Below are 21,373 nucleotides of genomic sequence, written 5' to 3' on the forward strand. Positions count from 1 at the left end.
TAGATTATAATTGCACTGCATTTAACAAGGTCCCCTTTTTTTACTCTGACCAGTTTCCCTGTATCTAGTGAATATAGCATCCCCCAAAGAATAAAAGCAACCAACACTATCACTTTACAACTATTACCCTGCAGTGTGGATAAAACTAAATACTATAATAATAAACAATTGTTTGTTATTATCAAAGTGCAGCATTTTTGGGATACAAAATCTCTAAAACCATTGTGTATGGTTTATTATGTATGTATGTTATATTATAAATCAACTAGCTGCTTGGGAGTCAGGGTAGAAAAATAAGCCTACTCTGTGCTACCATCACAAACAAGGTAGTTCTGAAAATTATTTTAAAGAAGGAGATGTTTGTCTGAGTGATACCCTGTCAGTTTAGGCTGATGACCATGTCCTGGTCATGTCTAAGTATGCCCCTCTCTTTCCGATTTCAAACGAACAATAACAAGCTTATTGTTTCAATCGAACAGTAAGTTTTGTGTTGACTAGAATTTAGTAATTAAGCAATTTTTTTTATCTAGGATTGTCAGGCCCTGAATACAAATGCAGTCCACACTTTTTCAGATTTGCCTTTGAAAACCACTTTTTAAACCACAGATCCTTTTCTATTCACATTACAATTATGCACTAATTTGTACGAGTCAATGTCATAAAATACCAATGAAATACACTGATGTTTGTAATCATAATTTAACAAAATGCAAAACAGTTCAAGTAGTACGAATACCAAATTGTCCAAATTGCCATTGCCTCTTATACCTTTGTATATTTCTCATGCTGGAATTTCAGTCCTCTTGACTTAGACACAAATACTTCTGGTCATTGCTCACAGCTGTACCTGGCAGTTAGTAGGGAGTTAAGCTTCCCCCTTCCTTTGGTGCACCAGTAATGGCCTTATTTACAGAACAAAAGCACCGGTTCACAACTGCTTATAGGATGCTAATTAAAATCCTTCAGGTCAGTCGACCCGTCTCTGGGCTCCAAAGGTAGAAATGTTAAATGACCCTTCTCTGGTAATTCTAGTGTTAAAGAACTTTACTTTAGATAGCAATGTCAAGTGACATTGCCAAAAAAGGCATTTCATTTATTAGAATGTTCAACTGTTTTCATAAAGTCTATTTTTCCTAATCAGAAGGGTTTATTCTTCTTCAAGAGTATAATGTTTATAACATTTTCAAACAATAACTTGGTTATAGTTGATCTTAGTAGTCATAGTTCATTACTCCTCTGAATTAATTAGAATAGCAAACCTTTATTGCTCTACAATAGGGAGATTTGGGGGTGTCTGCACCTAACAAAAGGGCAATTAAAGTATACAGGCTTATATAACGCAGAAAACATACCCAAACTAAAATCAATAACAGAAAAACTGCAAAAAATAAATCACACTGGTCAGCCTATAAAGTATAACAACACTGTAAGGAACGATCTCCTAAAACGTTCCTTTGTCCACCTAAGCTAAACCTTTAATTAGGCTGAAGGACCATTCCACTTTTTATTGGCTTTATGCATGAAGTGGGAAATATTGCTCAACTATGAATATATTGACTGTGTTATCAGCTGAAAGTATAAAGCACATAGATTGAATTAGAAATGCCTGAAAATATAGACCAATTTGGTTTGTTGTGTATTGAGCTCAGCACAAAATATCAAAAACCTAACGCTCCCCAAAAACTATTGGGCTGCAAATCTTAATGAAAACTTTATTTTATTTTATTCCAAGGTTGTTGTTGCACAAACAAAGCACTGAAAAAGTAGCCCACTGTGGTTTGCTTTGGATCCAGCTCAGCACCAGCAAAGAAAGAAAAACGTAGCACTTTATTTTGAAGCGGCGGTCTGGGATGACGTCATCGGCTGAAATTAAAATTCATAATATCTCCGAAACCATAGTAGCACAAACGTTAATTTTAACGGCACAAAGATGCACAAACACAGCACTAAAGAAGTTGACCACTCTGGTTTGCTTTGGCTCCAGCTCAGCACCAGCAAAGGAATAACAATGTAGCGCTTTATTTTGCAGCGGTGACCTGTGGTGACGTCACCGGCCGGAATTAAAACTTATATTATCTGCGAAACCAAAGCAGCATAAACGCTAATTTTAATGGCACAAACCTGCACAAACGAAGCACTAAAGAAGTTGACCAGCTTGGTTGGATTCAAAGCAAAATGATGGGATGGTGAACTCTAGATGAACTTAACAAATATTCTTTAATATCTTCAAAACCAAAACAGCACAAACGCTAATTTTAACGGCACAAATGTGCACAAACCAAGCACTAACCATTCCGTCTATTTAACTGAGTTTTTTCTGTGAGTGGGGTGTCAGCATCTGACACATGGCCTTTGGTGAGCTTTGGTGACATTAAGTATTGGCACCCTTTTTGAGGAACTTCCCAGTACAGGATTTGGACCAAACTAACAGAGTACAATCACCCGATACTGGACACAACCATAGACATATATAAAGAGTAGACCCCGCATCGACCGCTCTCGCCTATAGGCGCTGACAAGATTTAGGGGCGCCATCTTTGGGCGGTCGACAACTCCGCTCAGTCTAATGTGTTAACCAGGTGCAGAATCAATTTTAATCAACTATAACTCGTTTAATGTTGAACTAATTTTCACATTTGTTTAGCTTAAAACTTTAAAACTATAGCTATTATAACAAATGGTCCAGTGCGTTTAAATAATCTTAGTGGGGTTAAAAGTAATAGAATATTCTGACATGATGTATGTATGTTTCAAAACACAGCCACGCACACATTTTTTATAATTTTTTTATTTCTAGATAAACAAACACATTTGTACATGTACATATGTACATATACTTCCCAAAAAGAACCCGTGATGGGCGAAATCTGTAAGGTAGTAACCTTTATTTTTTTTACAATTATTATATACAATTAAATACACTATAGTATATTGAAACCATAGAACAAAACCTTTTTACCGGCCCAAGCATTTGTTTAACAAATGAAAGTACTATATAAACGTTTTTTTTTATTATTATTTACAAATAAGCTGTAAAATAATAATTTTAATCAATACGAACTGAAGGCTTCAAATTGCGGAGATCAGCGTGGCCCACCGCGACCCGAGTCATTGGATTAGAACGGGAGAAAAATAAAAATTATTATAAAAAAAATACAAAGTACAGTAGGACAAATAGTGACTCGTGTGTATTTCACTGCTCTTTTGACTGAGGCGCTGCATCCGTGACTCCGCTCTGTAGCGTTTTTTTCTTCTAAAACCCGCGGTGCAGGTGAGTTTTTTTTTTTCGGGAGAAGAACACATTTTTATCGGTAGTTGTCACTCTTTTTTCAAAAAAGATTCTTATAAACCGACACGCCACCTGATGAGAACTGTAATGAACGGCTCATCAATGCAAATCCGTGAAGCAGCGAGACCGTGAAAGGTGAACCGCAATATAGCGAGGGTTCACTATATATATATATATATATATATATATATATATATGCTGTTTATTCACTAATGTCTAACAACAACTTTGTATCTCCTAGTATTAGAAAACTTACATTCTGATCAAAAATATAAACAATGTCTTTTCATCTTGCTTGTGAAAAGTTATCCCTCGAGCCCTGACATAAATAATCCCTCGATTTAAACAAAAATGAGCCGCACAGTGCTGAGGCATCATTAGTGTGTCAGCTTGAATCAGCAGGATTAGGTATCAAGTCGACCGCCCCAAGGTGGCGCCCGTAATTCCTGCGCAGCGACAGTCAATGCGGGGTCTACTCTTATATTATGTCTATGGACACAACCATGTTAGCGGCTAACGCTTAGCATGTTGCTAACCGGAAGTAGCTCTAGGAAGGTCTCACCAACTTCTGCTTCACAGAGTTTGTACTTCCTTTAGTAGTTTGTAATGCCTTTAACATTTTTATTCACATATTTCATTTTTTCATGTTACATTGAAGTATTTAATCATGTTTTAATAACACCAATTTTCCATGCTGCTTGGATGCAGACCTTCTCCTGTCGGCTGTTTTTTTTTTTGGTGAGGCTTAGTTGCTAAAGGAGGCCGATCTGACACATGGCCTTTGGTGAGCTTTGGTGACATTAAGTATTGGCACCCTTTTTGAGGAACTTCCCAGTACAGGATTTGGACCAAACTAACAGAGTACAATCACCCGGTGATACTGGACACAACCATGTTAGCAGCTAATGCTTAACATGTTGCTAACCGGAAGTAGCTCTAGGAAGGTCTCACCAACTTCTGCTTCACAGAGTTTGTACTTCCTTTAGTAGTTTGTAATGCCTTTAACATTTTTATTCACATATTTCATTTTTCATGTTACATTGAAGTATTTAATCATGTTTTAATAACACCAATTTTCCATGCTGTTTGGATGCAGACCTTCTCCTGTCGGCTGGTTTTGACGAAGACAAATCCTTTTCACACTCAGAAGATTTGATTTAAAATCCCCTAGCGATAAAAGCCTACGACCAAGGAACTCGGAAGCTTTGCCTTTGACGGTTACGCGCACCACCAGGCGGGCGCCTTCTTCAACTTCTTCAGAAGTTGAACGTTTCTAGTTATTATTATTATTGTTTATTAACCTTCCGTCACCGTTAATACAGCTCGAACCGTAGGCTGTACCCCCACAAACTATATATCAAAACGTGCGTCTCGACGCCGCGATCAGGGCTTTTTGTACTTGACGCCGTTTCGACTTACAGTTGGAACAAAATTCGCAAAAAACACTTCTTAACACAATTGACCTCTCAATGATGCTCGGCTGAGCACGACACTGGTGTTTTGGTCGAGTGGGTTAGGTGTCGGGCTGCGAAGCAGAAGATCGAAAGTTTGAATCCAAGCTGTGCCAATTTTAGAGAATTACATTTTCACCCAATATTTCATTTCCCTTTGGTTTCAAAAAACGATTTTTCAATTTAAATCAATACAGTTCACCTCATGCCTTTAACTTTTTATTCACATATTTCATTTTTTCATGCTACATTGAAGTATTTATTCTTGTTTTAAGAACACCAATTTTCCATACTGCTTCGATGCACACCTTCTCCTGTCGGCTGTTGGCTCATTAGCAGGCGCATTTGTTGTGGTCTCTTGTCATTCACACAGAACAATAAACCGTGCCAGCCGACATGAGTTTTAAAAACGGCAAAGCTTTGTCTTAAAGGAGAAGTCCGGTCAACAAGGAAAAATCAGGGAATCAGTAGCTATAACTAAAACTAATATGTTCATGGTCATTTAATGAACTTATCTTTAATCAATAAGAAAATAAAAACATAAATTGTCGTCTGTCGCTGTGTATGGAGGCCGTCTGACATCACATCCTGCGACGTGAAAAGCGGAAGCGGCGACAGCATTTCCAAGCAAAGTCCATAGGAGCTGTTTTACACAGCTGCGATCATCAACAATTTTTTCGGATTTCCAGAGGACTTCACCATTGACATTCGCAAGAGCTATTGCTGAAGCAACAATGCCCACGTACATGGACATTGGATGTTCCAACACAACTGGTAAAATTGGAAAAAACATTGCTTATTTCAACTTTCCGAGTCATGAGCCACCGGGCTCGTAGCTGGATTGCCAACTTGAAGAGAGCGGTTTTGCCATCCAACTTCTGGCCAGAGAGAAAACACGTCATATGCAGTGACCATTTCGAAGAAGAATGTTTTGAACATGACATGAGAGTGAGGATTTTCGGTAAGGAATTTGCGGGGATGGTTACCGACCAGAGGGACGGAGGGATACCACATGTGATGTGATATCCCTCCGCCCCAGCATGTGCTGAAAGCTTTTATATTTTAATATTTATACAATAATGACCACCTGCCCAGTTTACTAGTGGGGCAAATATAACTCAAGTCACTTCAGCGCAATCTCTCCTCCGCTGCAGCGCCGGTAAAGCCGTGCTGCGGCGGAGCGCGTGCGCACACACACGCACACACACACGCGCGTATACATATATACTGTAGGATCCGACAGAGTTTGCCCTGGAAATAGGTACGGCTGGATTCCGTCAAAAGTCCGGTTTCTGTCAAGAAACTCTAATAAAAATCCATATCGCTATCAGATTGTGACCTCATGTACCGGACCACAAAGAAAGGTTGTAAGGATTAACAGAGGCACAGGTTCCTGGTGAATATGGTTTATTGGTTTTACAAAACAATGGGAACAATTAACATGTTTTACCTTGCAGGGAAGAATAACCACCTTAAAACGTAGGAGCCTATGCTGGCCTGAAATCCTGATAGCCGAGAGGAATAGTTAAAAACCCAGATTAACTAGACCATTTGGAGGAGAACTACTAAAGAAAACAAACAAAATACACCTCAGTGTCTCCCAACAAAAACACACTCACGCCACAAACCCTGGTGCATACAACACAAAAGAAAAGAACTCTCCTCTCACTATTCTCCTCAATCTGATCTGAATAAAACCGACATAGGACCCAGGGAAAGCATAGGACCTCAGGTGAGATAAAACCAGCCCGGGGAGCTAAACAATAAAAACCCTCTGCATTTGGTTAAAACTAGGAATAAATAGCTAAAATAGGGTCTAAGCAGTGATTAAAACAGTAAATAAAAACACAACTGAAACAGTAGCAGGCCAACCTGCACACAAAGGGAGCATTAGACCAGCACCTTAAACATCCAGGTAATAAGAGACTGCTTTCTTGTACCTCCAAGGTGGAACCCAGTCTACGGCAGTCTTTGCGTCTCTCTATCACCGTATTTCCTAAAATGATGAAAACAAAAGGGCTCACCCAAATGATCCTTCAGCAACCTCACTCCGTAGTACAAACATACCTTTTGCCAGAATTCTTGCCTCAGATCTGATCTTCTCAGAAATCTACCCCGCTTTAAATGGAACAGCTGATTACCTGCCTCAAGTACCAGCTGTGCGCTGTCAAGCAACCTCCATATATGGACAGGAGGAAGGGTGTGCAGCACCATGCTTCAGGGCCATAGTACCCCGGCTACAAGATGATGATAGCTCCAAGGAGCTTCCATCACTGTCACTAAGTACTTCATCACTCGTCGCCGTCTTGGAAAATAGACCAGTTCATTGTTATTGTTTTGATCCGGGGTTTTCGCGCATTGTTTTCACTCTATGTGCACAAATTATACATCAAAACGTAGGTCTTTTTGTCTGGATTCAGGAAATGTAACCATCATTGGTGTATGATTTATAGATTTTTCGCAAATCACCTCAGACCGGCAACAACCCCAAACCCTCCCCAAATTGAGCAAGTAAGCTGCAGTTGACTTTTCCATGCTGCAGACAGCTAGCCAGGGCCGGTCCAGCCATAGGCGTACTAAGGGGCCGCTTGGGCCCACTGGTGCAATATGGGGGGGGGGGGGTGTGGCAAAATGTTATTTTTTTTTTACAAGTAACAATTAAATAACTTGAACCACTAATATAAATGAATGATCATAAAGGAACTTGTTTGATTTATTTAATTTATTTTGTATTCAGAAGTTTTAAAAAAACATTAAGGTATTTTATGTATTGTTTATTAATTTATTTCATATTAATACATAACCTCCTCCTTTTCCTGTCAAATCCTGCACCTCTATGCATATCCTGCACCTGGGATCCCACCTGTTATGGTAGATCCAGGCCTCTATTACTCTGGTACTCAAGCCCTTTCATGATCATTTATATGTATGTATTCATGTATCTATGTATGCATGTATGTATGTATATATGGAACAGTAAATATCTATATATATATATGGAACAGTCAATATATTTCACCTCACTAGACAGATTAAAAAAGAAACAGTGGATCCATCCCTCTGGAAACGTGGATTTTGTCGACCACTAAGAAGACAGTTTCTGGTTAACATTTTTGCATGTGGTGTTTGTTGCTTCTGCTGCTTATAAAAAAGCTTCTGTGTTTGTTATAGGACATTCTTGGACTGAATGCTGGGAGGATTATTACTACTCCTTTAGCAACTATTACTTAGTTGCTAAAGGAGGCCGATCTGACCCATGGCCTTTGGTGAGAGTTGGTCTCACCAACTTCTGCTTTACTACTTCCTTTAGTAGTTTGTAATGCCTTTAACATTTTTATTCACATATTTCATTTTTTCATGCTACATTGAAGTATTTAATCATGTTTTAATAACACCAATTTTCCATGCTGCTTGGATGCAGATCTTCTCCTGTCGGCTGGTTTTGAGGAAGACAAATCCTCAAAACTTATTGTTGGGGATTTGATTTAAAATCCCCAACAATAAGAGCCTACGACCAAGGAACTCGGAAGCTTTGCCTTTGACGGTTACGCGCACCACCAGGCGGGCGCCTTCTTCAACTTCTTCAGAAGTTGAACGATTCTAGTTATTATTATTATTATGGTAAATTATCCAAAATTCTGCAGGAAGAGTTCTGATGAAAATCAACAAGAGGGATCATATTTCTCCTATTTTAGCTTCCCTTCATTGGCTTCCTGTTAAATCAAGAATATAATTTAAAATTCTCCTTCTCACATATAAAGCCCTTAATAATCAAGTTACATCATCTATCCGAGATCTGATATATGTTCCTGACAGAGCACTTCGCTCTTAGACTACAGGTGGTTCCTAGAGTCTCTAAAAGTAGATTGACAGGCAGATCCTTTAGCTATCAGGCTCCCCTCCTGTAGAATAAACTCCCAGTTTTGCTCTGGCAGACACCCTGACTGTTTTAAGACTACGCTTAAAACTTTCCATTTTGATAAAGATTATAGTTAGAGTGGCTTAGGTTATTCTGAGCTATCTCTATATTTATGCTGCTTAGACTGCTGGAGGACATCACAATCTATTTTTCTCACTCTGCTCCGTTCTCCTACAGTTCTCCAATTTGCATTGTTTGTTGTTATTTCAGCTTTTAACCTTTTGTTCTCTATATCTTTTTTGTCTGCTCCTGAGATGATTGATGTGGACACTCAGGTTGGCCTACCAGATGTCGTTGAGGTTCGCAGGGAACTCACCCATCGACCTCAGCACCCAGGGCCTCGTTTAGACGCCAGAGCCCCATGGTGATTATAAGGTCCCCAGGTTGCTACAAGAGTTCCTTCATCCACACCTGCTGCTTGACAGACAACTTTCCTGAGTTGCTGCATAGGTTGTCATTACCAGAGGTTCTGCTGGGGCTGCTTCAAAGGTTCCTGGTCTCCAAGTTTCTGGGTGTTCCTGACGCCAAACTCCAGGTCCCGTCTGATGGCAAGCACCAGGTTCAGTCTGACGCCAAGCTCCACATTACAGGGTGTGCTTCAGGGGTACTCATCAAACCAAGGGCCCTACACCGTCATCAACACCCTCCACCAATAGCCTTGCACCTTCGCCAGCCACCAAGGGTCCTGCTCCATTGCCAGCCGCCAAGAGCCTGGCTCCGTCGCCCTCCGCTAAGGGTCTAGCTGCACCTAAAGGGTCATCTGACACACCAATCTGAGCTGCTGCTACAACGGGGTCACCCGCCAGAGATGCTACTATGCTGGGGTCGCCCGCCAGAGATGCTCCTACGCCCGGGTCTTCCTCTGTGATGCCTGCTAGAGATGCTGCCATGCCAGCATCACCCACCACAAGATACTTCTACACCAGGGTCTGCCTGCAGGACGCCCACCAGAGACGCTGTTATGCCGAAGTCTGCCTTCAGGACACCTGCCAGAGATGCTGCTGCATTGGGGTCTGCCTCCAGGATGCCCGCCAGGCATCCTGCCATGCCGAGATCTGCCTCTGGGATGCCCACCAGACATCCTGCCACACCAAGGTTGGCCTTTTTGTTTGGACTTTTTGGACTCTAACCCTTTGTCCAAGGCCTCCCTCTGCCTGCCCTGCCTGGATTGTTTTTTGTTTGGACTTTTTGGACTCAGGCCCTGCGTACCAGGCTTCCCTCCGCCCCCCTGTCTGGGTTGTTTTTTGTTTGCATTTTTTGGACTCTAGCCTTCCGTTCTAGGCCTCCCTGCACCCACCTGTCTGGATTGCTTTTTTTATTTTGTTTGGATTTTTGGACTTTTTATGAAGGGCATCTAATATCCACCCTTGAGGAGGAGTACTGTCATGATTTGGGTTTTTATTTTATTTTTTTGCCTTTGGACTTTTCTGGACTTCTTCAGCCTGTCACATCTTAGTCACCAGCCATTATCCTATCAGCTCAGCCCCCAGTCAATTAGCCCACATGAACTCCACCTGCTGCCAGTTGTTACATTCAACCTGTTCACCAGCCTACATATACCTGCCTCAGCTAACTCATGTGCTCAGCCAGATGGACTTTTCAGTTAAAAATGGCAGTGTCTGCGTGCTGCAGCTCTACCTGTTTTCCCTGTGAGTCCCAGCTGCTTGCTCTGCCCATTCTGGTGGTCCCCCGGTCTACATCGCCTGTTCTGGTCTTTCTCTACATGCATCCTCTGGTCTCCTGCTCATCCCTGCCTGCCTGCACCTTCAGCAAAAATTCATCACCCTAGTCTAGTTCTGTTTGCCTGCCTCACCTGCCATTACTCATCATCTTCAGAGTAAACCTTTTAAACATAACTCTGTGGCTGAATATTAGGTTCACAAGCTTCATTCACAACATAAGCATGTAATTAAATGTAGTAAACAACTAAATGTAAGCAGTAATTAAATTATATAATGAGATGTAAATGGAGCTTCTTTTTCACCTTGGTTATAATCATATTTATTTATTATCCATTCTAATTGTCAAGTTTATTTATTAATTACTTACCTTTAAATATATTTATTTCTGTGTGTTTTTTATATTTTGTCTGTTTTATTCTTCCCTTATATTTTATTACTTTGTTGATTTCTTCAACATTGTTTAATTCTGTCAGGGTTCTCTGTGCTGCTCTACTCTAACTCTACTCCTCAGGTGTGTCTAGTTGGCTGAGGAGGCGTGGCCCACACCTGCAGCTCGTTGCAGGCGGCTTCCTCTGGCTTCTTAAGCAGAGCGCTGACAGATGGAAGACGCCAGAGCCTTAACCAGTCGTGGTACGACGTGGCCTCTGTCCCAACTCTCGGAAACCAGCTTGTGAGTTTTTGCTCTTCGTTTTTTGACTAATTTTTGGATCTCTGTTTTGCTTCAGATTTTGGTGCTTGGATGCACTCACCTGTCTTGACGTCTCGTTCCGAAGAAACAGACCAGCAGAACCGCCTGCTCAGATTTTGCTCTGGCGCTCCCCTCATACTTCCTGGATGTTACCCAGCGAGGCCTGAGATCCCCTCTCCCGGTTTCTGCTGGTTCTGCATTCACTCTGGTCAATCCATCTGTCAACCGTTGCCGACGAGGCTCGCTCAGGATCCCTCGCCAGTTACATCAGCCGTCCTCAGCCACTAGCCGCCTATCTCCAGCTGAGTAGAATCATAGAGTACTCCCGACGCTACTTCTTCCCGGTTAGGTCCGCCCAGCCCAATGGTAAGCAGCGCAACTTCTAGCAATTCTCCTGGTTCTACTTTCAGAGTTACTTACTCCCTCTTTCTTACAGACTCTCCAGCCGAGACGTTCTGACCCAGCCGACTCGCCCGTAGTTCCGTCCGTAGATCTGCCTGTTTCCAAAATAAACATCTTAAAACTGTGCATTGCCTCCCGATCGTATCTGCATGTGGGCTCGTCACCTGAAAACCATGACAAATTCCGCCTTGTCTTTTTACATTTCTTGGATGCATTTCGCCTCACTATGCAAATGAGGATGAGGTATGTCTTAAGGGGACAACTTCTGCCTGTTAGGTTAGGAACAGACCGCATATGGGCGGAAACTGATGCTGGCAGTGTAAAATGAAATAAGAAACCTGATGTTCTGATTGCCGCATTAATATGGAATATTAATGTCGATGTACAGGTGTTTTGTATGATTTTAGCGACCAATCGCTACAGCGACCCTAACCTCCTCGAGGTGTAATCGCAATAATAAATCTAGAAATTTACTGATGTATACTGAGTTGATTGAAATATAGTGGTAATTCAGATAAACAGCATTATATAGTGATGTTCTCTGGATGTTCATTTTATTTCTGTTAATACATTTTTGAATTTGAAGAGAAGTTGTCACTCCTTATTCTATATGTGTGCAGAGTTTGCTGTTAAAAGAACGCCAGTGCTCGAACCATCCCTTTCAACTATTCTGTTGAAAGGGATTCTATTCTATTCTGATATCAGCTCTAGAGCTGATATTCAGTGGACTATACCTAACAGACAGAGTTATTTATTAAACATTAAATAACTTTAAAACAGTGTGTAATTGCACAACATATGCATTTTGAGGACATCTCAAGCAAAATGTATGCATAATATATTTTTAGACAACCTTTCATTTGTTAGTTTCGTTGAATATTTCATTGCATCTCAGAAAGACATGAGTAGTCTTTCGTAGACGTACTCCTTTTAATATTTCAGTAATGTTTCAGTTTTTCTCATGTAGGTTACTATATTCATTCTGCATTTTCACAGGAACTACAATACGTCTAGTCTAATATGGGAGAGTAACAAACTAAGGTTTTTAACCACCTCTGTGACCTCAGCGCCAGAGATGGGAGAACACGATCCAAAGTCTCTGGTCTCTGTTTCCTCAATGGAAGATGTGTTGGTGGGATTGAGGACGTCTTCGAAGTATTTCACCCACAGCCACACGACGTCCCGAGTCGAGGTCAGCAGCACACCACCCCCAATATAAACAGTGTTGGTAGAGCGCTGCTTCCCCCTCCTGAGACACCGGATAGTGGACCAGAATCGCCTCAAAGCGTACAGAAGTCTTTCTCCATGCTCCAAACTCTTCCCATGCCCGAGTTTTTGCCTCAGCAACCAGCCGAGCCGCCTTCCGGTTGGACTGCCAGTACAAATCAGCTGCTTCCGGAGTCCCACAGGCCAATAAAGCCCGGTAGGACTCATTCTTCAGCTTGACAGCTTCCCTCACCGTTGGTGTCCACCAGCGTGTTCGAGGGTTGCCGCCGCGACATACACCGACAACCTTGCGGCCGCAAATCCGACTAGCCCTCTCAACAATAGAGGCACAGAAGATGGTCCACTCAGATTCAATGTCCCCCCACCTCCCTCGGAATGTGTTCAAAGCTCTCCCGGAGATGGGAGTTATTCCTCCGTCTCACGGGGGACTGTGTCAGATGTTCCCAACAGACCCTCACAATACGTTTGGGCCTACCAGGTCTGACCGGCTTCCTCCCCACCATCGGAGCCAGCTCACCACCAGGTAGTGATCGGTGGAGAACTCCACCCCTCGATTCACCCGAGTGTCCAAGACATGCGGTCAGACGAAACAACAACAAAGGTGATCATTGATCTACGGCCTAGGGTGTCCTGGTGCCAAGGGCACATATGGACATCCTTAAGCCTGAACATGGTGTTCGTTATGGACAATTCATGACAAGCACAGAAGTCCAACAACAGAACACCACTCGAGTTCAGATCAGGCGGGCCATTCCTCCCAACCATGCCCCTCCAGGTCTCACTGCCATTGCCACCGTGAGCATTGAAGTCCCCCAGCAAAACAAGGGAGTCCCCAGGAGGGGCACTCTCCAGTAGCCCTTCTAGGACTCCAAAAAGGGTGGGTAATCTGAACTGCTGTTTGGTGCATAAGCACAAACAACAGTCAGAACCCATCCCCCCACATGCATGCGGAAGAAGGCCACCCTCTCGTTCACAGAGGTAAACCCCAAAGTACAGGCACCAAGATGAGGGGCAACAAGTATGCCCGCTCCTGCTTGGCGCCTCTCACCAGGGGAAACTCCAGAGTGGATGAATGTCCAGCCCCTCTCAAGGAGACAGGTTTCAGAGCCAGAGCCATGCGTCGAGGTAAGTCCGACTATCTCTAGCCAGAACTCCTCAACCTTGCGCACTAGCTCAGGCTCCTTCCCCACCAGAGAGGTAACATTCCATGTCCCAAGAGCCAGCTTATGCAGCTGCAGAAAGCTACATTGTTAATTGGTTATAGCTGCGGCTAATGAGAAAGTGCCACCGTGCCATTGCCAGTGTCAGATATATTTTAATTAGTTGTGCTACACTCCTGCATCACCTGAGAGAACTACCAGAGATTTGGCAATCCAACAGGGCCAGATTCATATGACAACTGGAAAGGTGTTCTTGTTCCCATATAGGTTTAGAATAATATAGAAACATTAGTAAGGTTAATATTTTGCATATCAAGGGAGGATGTGTCTCCCGTATGTGAAAACAAATTTGTAATTAATACACCCCACTGTTGTAAATTACATTTTATATTTTATTCTGGTTATGTTTAGTATGAGGTGCCATTACTACTAAACCTAACCTCAACAGGAGAATTTGTTAATAATTTGTTCATTAAATGGTTGCAATATTTTGGGTGTTAAAAGTAAATATTGGTTCAACTGATAAAGTAGGATTGATAATAGGAACATTTGTACTGTGTGGATTAAATGTATGCATTTAGTTAGACACTTAAGACTCATATGGGATTCAAATGATGACGCATTCTTCTACAGATATCATACGAGGAGACCCCCCATTAAGGGGTGTATTTAAATTTTGAAAAAGACATGTTGCTTTGAGATTTGAGGCTCTTCATTTGGTGGTGTTGCCTGTGTTTTTGAAATGCCTGTTTAATTTCAGAAACCTTATTTTATTACAATGTATTTTTTTAAATGTCCCTACTACTTTGCATTGTGAACTGGTTCTTTGAGTGCCTGCTGTTTTTTGTGAGCCGCGAGACAAATTTGCCTCATTTCCAAATCCTCATAACAAAGTTTGGTTCCTTATCGTATATATTCACAATGAACTGTGATATTGCTGTATGTTTTATTCTTATCCATTACTTTTATTAGACTCCCTTTCTTTTCATTTTATTTAGTAGTTTCTTTACTGAAATATTATTACTGGAAGTTAAATAATTATGAAAATAAATTCTTGAATTTGGAGAGAAATTGTTTTTTATAGTTATGTGTGTAGGGTAGCTGTTTGAGAACAGTGTGTAAATTCACTCCTTTATCTATTTTTTTATAATACCACACATGGCCAAGCAGGTGTTCATTAAAAAATAACAGAGAAACTGCAAGCTAATTGGCTGTTATTACCTGATAATCAGGTGGTGCCCCGACTTGGTAATTTTGATCCAGTATGATTTGTTTAATTATGAGGGTGTAGTTGCCATAGACAGTCTCAAACTCTGATTTCAAGCCACAGTACACTGTGAAGCATATCAACTCAGGCATCATGCTATGTACATGTGCTGGGTGTTTATAACACATCAAAAATACTGTTTCTGAAGCCACACCTGGAAATGCAGAGGAAGTGTAGAAAGTGGGCCAGAACACCCTTTTGCAAGTGTCAAAAGTTGGTTGAATCCACGAAACACACATATCAAGCAACTAAATGTTGATCTAGTGATTTACAGGGACGGTATCTCTCGGAGCCTATTTTGTTTATACAGTAAATGTTTGAATTTGTGGAGAAAATGTACACACATCTGGTCTATGAAAAGCCTAATTTTGGTCTTTGCTTATTTCTTCACATTCTATAGAGTGATACAAATTTGATATATTTTTCTTTATGTTGTAATTTAGACAAAAACGATACATTTGCGTGTGTACAAATAAAAAGTATAGAAAGGATTTAAACACAGTGTTGTTAATTAAACTCAACTGCATAAAACATCTGAGTCTCTTAATCCAACACAGAACCCCCTACGTAAGTGAAGGTAAGAAAAAATAATACAAGTACTTACTTTACAGGTTCCCATGACTCTCTTTCAAAGCCTCTGTGAATGGACTGAGCAATAGATGACTCCATCAGATCAACATATCGTACCACTAGAGGGGCGTACAGATCCTGCAGATGTTTATGGAATTTCCCATTACACAAGGTGTCTACATGATTGAATAAGAGCAGAAAATAACATGTAAAAGTATTACAAAATAGAATAGAAAGAGTTTGTAAGTCTTGGAGCCTGAAACATTGGAACCTGAAACATTTATTTTTTTATGTTTCATAGTGAGCCGGCCTAAAATTATAAACTGCTTGTTTTCTTTTTTCTGCTTCTTCGTGAGCAGCCCTACTTTATAAACTGCTTGTTTTCTTTTAGTGCATGACTCACAGAGGACAGTCAAGGTTTTCAGTCATTAGCAAACAGACTTAAATAGGAGGCAACTGGACTTTGGCTCAGTTCTTTCTGAAAATGTTTCAAAACCTATCCAGGAGTCTTTGTTAATTCTGGTGCCCTGCACATGGAGTGCCCATTTGACCCGGATAAACGAGAATTTACATATGCATGTTTTCAGTCATCTGAATAGATTGTGGATGTGGACAGTAATAAATCATGTTCCCATTTACGTCATACCGCATAACTATAAAAGGATGAAAGTTACCCCAGATTGTCGGGATGCTGTGAAATGAAGACGACTGAAGTCTGAATCCCCCTCCTGGTCTTTAAGAGAAGGTGCTGTGTCTTGTCTTTGCCGCTTTTTTAAAGGTTCTATCCTCTCCTACATAAATGGTGCTGTCGGCAGGATTCAAACCTGCGCAGGGAAACCCCATTGGATTTTGAATCCAATGCCTTAACCACTCGGCCACAACAGATAGTGATAGAAGTTGATGTTATTTGTTTCTGTAAAAACTCTGCTTTCAACTCCCCCCAGGTCGCATATTCTGCAACTGTTATTTTCTCTGTTCTGTTCTCTCTGTTGTTTTTAAATTGTGCTGGCATAGTTTGTTGTTTTGTTTTAGGCATTCAGGTAAGCAATCTTGGAAAGTATTTAAGTTTTGGGAGTTCAATTAGGAGACACAAAAGATCGTGTTGCAGGTTAACTTAATGGTGCAATTATGTATACACAGAATTATGTAATGTTATCAGTAAATTCTTACAATTTAAATTCAGTAATAATTAACAAGACTCTGGCCCCATGGACATTTCAAGGATACCATAACAAGACTAATGAAGACTGTGCATTTGGGAAATCATTGTGATATACAATACTGGTTAGTCTTTCCTGTCTTCTCAGGAAAACTCGGGGACGTTGGTGGCGCAGGGACCCTCTTTGTGTGCTTGGGTAAGGGACTCAGAAGCATGGTGTTTGTATTTGGGGGCCCTGCATCAGGACTGTGAGTAGGCAGTGCAATTTAATCAAAGGACATGAATCCTGGAGAGCGACATACTGTGTCAGCAACATGAGGACAAGAACTTTGCTACACTAAGAAGCTGCCAAACCCACCTAATGTTATCAATTCTGATTCACAGCCGTCACTTCCTGTTTGCGGTAACGCGTATTGTGTCACTTCCTGTTTTCACGGTGTGAACTATGGTCTGTTGCTCCAGATTCTCTCGCTTTTATCTTCATTCTCTTTGCTGTAACATCTGTTTCTAACACATAAGCACTTTTAAAACATTCTCTGTAGCTGCACATTGCGCTTGGGAACTCCTTGTGTTTCACACGGTTTGCTATTTTGGCGTGGTAAAAAAGCGCTAGTCTTGCTTTAGCCTAGCCTAGCTTTAGCTCCACAATGGCTTCCCTCTTACTCTCTCCTCCGCTTCTCCATGTCTGTCTAAGTCTCCCCCTATCTCCTGCTTGTCTGTGTCAAATGTTTAGTTATTCCTCTGCCTCCTTTAGTGATAACGGTACTTGTAATAAATGTAGTGTTTTTGTAGCTTTGGAGGCGGGGGTGTCAGAATTGGAGACCCGGCTCCGTGCTAGCCAAAACCAGCTGATAGCCGCCCCTTTGCTAGCGCGGAGCCACATAACATTACTTTATGTAGCGGTCCTCTAGAAGCACCCGAGCAGCCGGGTAACCAAGCTGTCTATGTGGCGGTTCGTAGGAACCATAGCTCTAGATTCCAGCCCCCAGGTCACCACCAACCAGTCTGCGTTTCTAACAAATTTTCCCCACTCATCGACACACCCGCTAAAAAGCCGACCCTGGTGATTGGCAGCTCAATAGTCAGAAACGTGGCACTGGAGACACCAGGGACCATAGTTAAATGCCTGCCAGGGGCCAGAACGGGCGACATAGAATCTTACCTGAAACTGCTGGCTAAGGATAAGCATAAATACAGTAAGATTGTTATTCACGCTGGCGGTAATGACACCCGGTCACGCTGATCGGAGGTCACTAAAGTTGGTGTTGCTTCAGTGTGTAAGTTTGCTAGAACAATGTCGGATTTTTCTCCGTAATTTTCTCTGGTCCCCTGCCTGATCTGACCAGTGATGACATGTTTAGCTGCATGTCATCATTCAACTGCTGGTTGTCTAGGTGGTGTCCTGAAAATGACGTGGGCTACATTGATAACTGGCAAACTTTCTGTGGAAAACCTGGTCTGATCCGGAGAGACGGCATTCATCCCACTTTGGATGGTGCAGCTCTTCTTTCTAGGAATCTGGCTGGATTTATTAGTTCTCCTTAATGCTGACAACCCAGGGTCCAGACCAGGAAGCAGAGCTGTAGTTTAACACACCTCTCTGCAGCTCCTGTACTGTTACCCACCCATTACCCTATTGAGACGGTGTCTTTCCCACGGCCAAAACTTAACAGATCAAAAACTGATCTAAAAGGAACAAATCATAAAAATCTAATAAAAATCAATACGGCTCACCTTGAACCAAAAAATAAAACAATTAAATGTGGTCTATTAAATATAAGTCTCTCCCTCCAAAGACTTTGTTAGTTAATTAATTGATTTCTGATAATCAGATTGATTGATTTTGTCTCACAGAAACCAGGCTACAAGAGGAGTATGTTAGTATAAATGAGTCAACTCCCTCCAATTATTCAGATTTCCACATTCCCAGATCTGGGAAGAGTAGGAGGAGTGGCAACCATCTTTCAGTCTGATTTATTGGGATTTAATTAGTCCCAGGCCAATTAATAACTACAGTTCTTTTTAACATTTAACCCTCAGTTTCCCTCATCCAAATTGCAATGCAATAAAACCTCTTCTGTTTGTTGTTTTGTATCGTTCAGCGGGCCATTACTCTCAGGTTTTGGATCAGTTGTCAAACTTCTTATCTGATTTGGTGATAAACACTGACAAGGTTATTATAGTGGGGGATTTTAACATTCATGTTGACACAGAATGTGATAACCTTAGCGTAGCCTTTAAAACTATCCTAGACTCAATTTGTTTTGTTTAAAATTTGCATATACCGACACACTCTTGCCTCCATACTTTAGACCTTGTGCATATGGCATTGATTGTGAAGAATTAACAGTATTTCCTCACAACCCTGTCCTATCTGATCATTTTTAATAACATTTGAGTTTCATTTAACTGAGTTCTCCACCCCCAAAAGAGGGTTCAATTATAGTAGATCTTAATCGGACAATGCTGCATCAAACTTTAAAAAGTCTGTCCCCCTCTTAATATAATATGTTGCAAAAGCAGATAGCAGTAATGTTGTTTCTTCCCATTCACAAATAGATGTCTTTGTTAACGGCGTGACTTCGTCATTGCGTTCTGCATTAGACAGTGCTCCCTTGAAAAAGAAGGTGATTATTCACAAGAAGCTGGCTCCCTGGTTTAATTCAGAGCTACGTTCCTTGAAGCACAATGTTAGGAAATTGGAGAGAAAATGGCGTTCTACACACGAAGAGGAATCCTACCTAATCTGGAGGGACAGTCTATTGTTGTATAACCAGACCCTTCGCAGAGTTAGAGCAGCATATTTTTCACCATTAATTGAGGAGAACAAAAATAATCCTAGATTTCCCTTCAGTGCAGTTGCCAAACTTACAGAGTCATAGCTCAGTTGATCCATCCATTCCCTTAGCTTTTAGCAGTAATGATTTTATGGGACTCTATATAAATAAAATTGATTCCATTAAAAATAAAATAATTGGCATCCTCCCAAACATGATTACCTCGTCCTCAGTAAGTGAGGCAGCATTGGAGGAAACTTTAGAACCTGTGCAGTGTCTGAGCTGTTTAGAAGCAGTAGAGCTTTCTGAGCTATCTAAAATTTTAGCTTCATCTAAACCTTCTACCTCTATGTTAGACCCAGTCCCAACCAAGTTGTTTAAGGAGGTATTCCCTTTGATCAATGGTCCTATTTTAGACATGATTAATCTATCCTTGGTAAATGGATATGTACCACAGGCTTTTAAAGTAGCTGTTATTAAACCTTTACTTAAGAAACCATCTCTTGATCAAGATGAGTTAGTAAATTACAGACCAATATCTAATCTTCTTTTCTTATCTAAAATTCTTGAGAAAGTAGTTGCTAATCAACTTTATGAACATTTACAAAGTAATGACCTACTTGAGGAGTTTAAGCCAGGCTTCAGAGCTCATCATAGCACTGAAACAGCTCTGGTGAAGGTCACCAATGATATTATCATGGCCTCAGATAATGGACAAGTCTATACTTGTCCTGTTAGATCTCAGTGCTGCATTTGACACAGACAGCATGGGATTAATTTCCACTGTTATGCTGATGACACTCAGCTATATTTATCCATATATCCTGATGAATCTAATCAGTTACTTCGACTGCAGTCATGTCTTGATGACATCAAAAGCTGGATGACTTTAAATTTCCTGCACTTAAATTCTGACAAGACAGAAGTTGTAATCTTTGGACCAGAGTGCTCAAAAAATAAACTTCTTAATCAATCACTTAATCTGGATGACATTAACTTGGCCTCTGGTAATAAAGTAAAAAATCTAGGTTATTTTCGACCAAGACATGTCATTTAAATCCCATATCAAACAGATTTTCAGAGTTTCCATTTTTCACCTCAGGAATATCGCCAAAATTAGAAACATTCTGTCCAGGGGTGATGATGAAAAAGTAGTCCATGCATTTGTTACTTCAAGGCTGGACTATTGTAATTCTTTACTATCAGGAAGTCCACAAAATGCAGTTCAAAGTCTTCAGCTGATCTAAAATGCAGCAGCAAGAGTTCTGACGAAAATCAACAAGAGGGGTCATATTTCTCCAATTTTAGCTTCCCTTCATTGGCTTCCTGTTAAATCAAGAATAGAATTTAAAATTCTTCTTCTAACGTATAAAGTCCTTAATAATCAAGCTCCATCATATATCAGAGCTCTGATTACCCCATATTTTCATGACAGAGCACTTCGCTCTCAGGCTGTAGGTCTGCTGGTGGTTCCTAGAGTCTCTAAAAGTAGAATGGGAGGCAGATCCTTTCGCTATCAGGCTCCTCCCCTGTGGAACCAACTCCCAGTTTTGGTCCTTGAGGCAGACATCCTGTTTACTTTTAAGACTAATCTTAAAACTTTCCTTTTTGACAGAGCTTACAGTTACAGTGGCTCATGTTACACTGAGCTACCTCTGTAGTTATGCTGCTATATGCTTAGACTACTGGAGGACATCAGGGTTTATTTTTCTCACTCTACTGATTAGGCGCCCGCCTATGCATTGAAAATGCATGGCGGAGGCCTTATGTTATGGACCCAAT

At 41.2% G+C, this 21,373-nt stretch overlaps 1 protein-coding gene and 1 non-coding gene across 3 annotated transcripts in view; both read right to left on the reverse strand.

The window, feature by feature from the left end:
* The window catches only part of LOC105920400 (calcium-dependent secretion activator 1), a 710,204-nt gene that overhangs the window by 170,461 nt on the left and 518,370 nt on the right, over positions 1–21,373 (reverse strand). For both annotated transcript variants that reach the window (XM_036151653.1, XM_036151654.1), the window contains one exon: positions 15,690–15,831. In XM_036151653.1, the coding sequence (XP_036007546.1) occupies positions 15,690–15,831 (142 nt within the window). The remainder of the gene's footprint in view (positions 1–15,689; positions 15,832–21,373) is intronic.
* On the reverse strand, positions 16,459–16,540 carry trnal-caa. Its single transcript has one exon. It is a non-coding gene; the product is annotated as a tRNA-Leu (tRNA).

Source organism: Fundulus heteroclitus, chromosome 20, assembly GCF_011125445.2.
Source record: "Fundulus heteroclitus isolate FHET01 chromosome 20, MU-UCD_Fhet_4.1, whole genome shotgun sequence".
Taxonomy (NCBI): Eukaryota; Metazoa; Chordata; class Actinopteri; order Cyprinodontiformes; family Fundulidae; genus Fundulus; species Fundulus heteroclitus.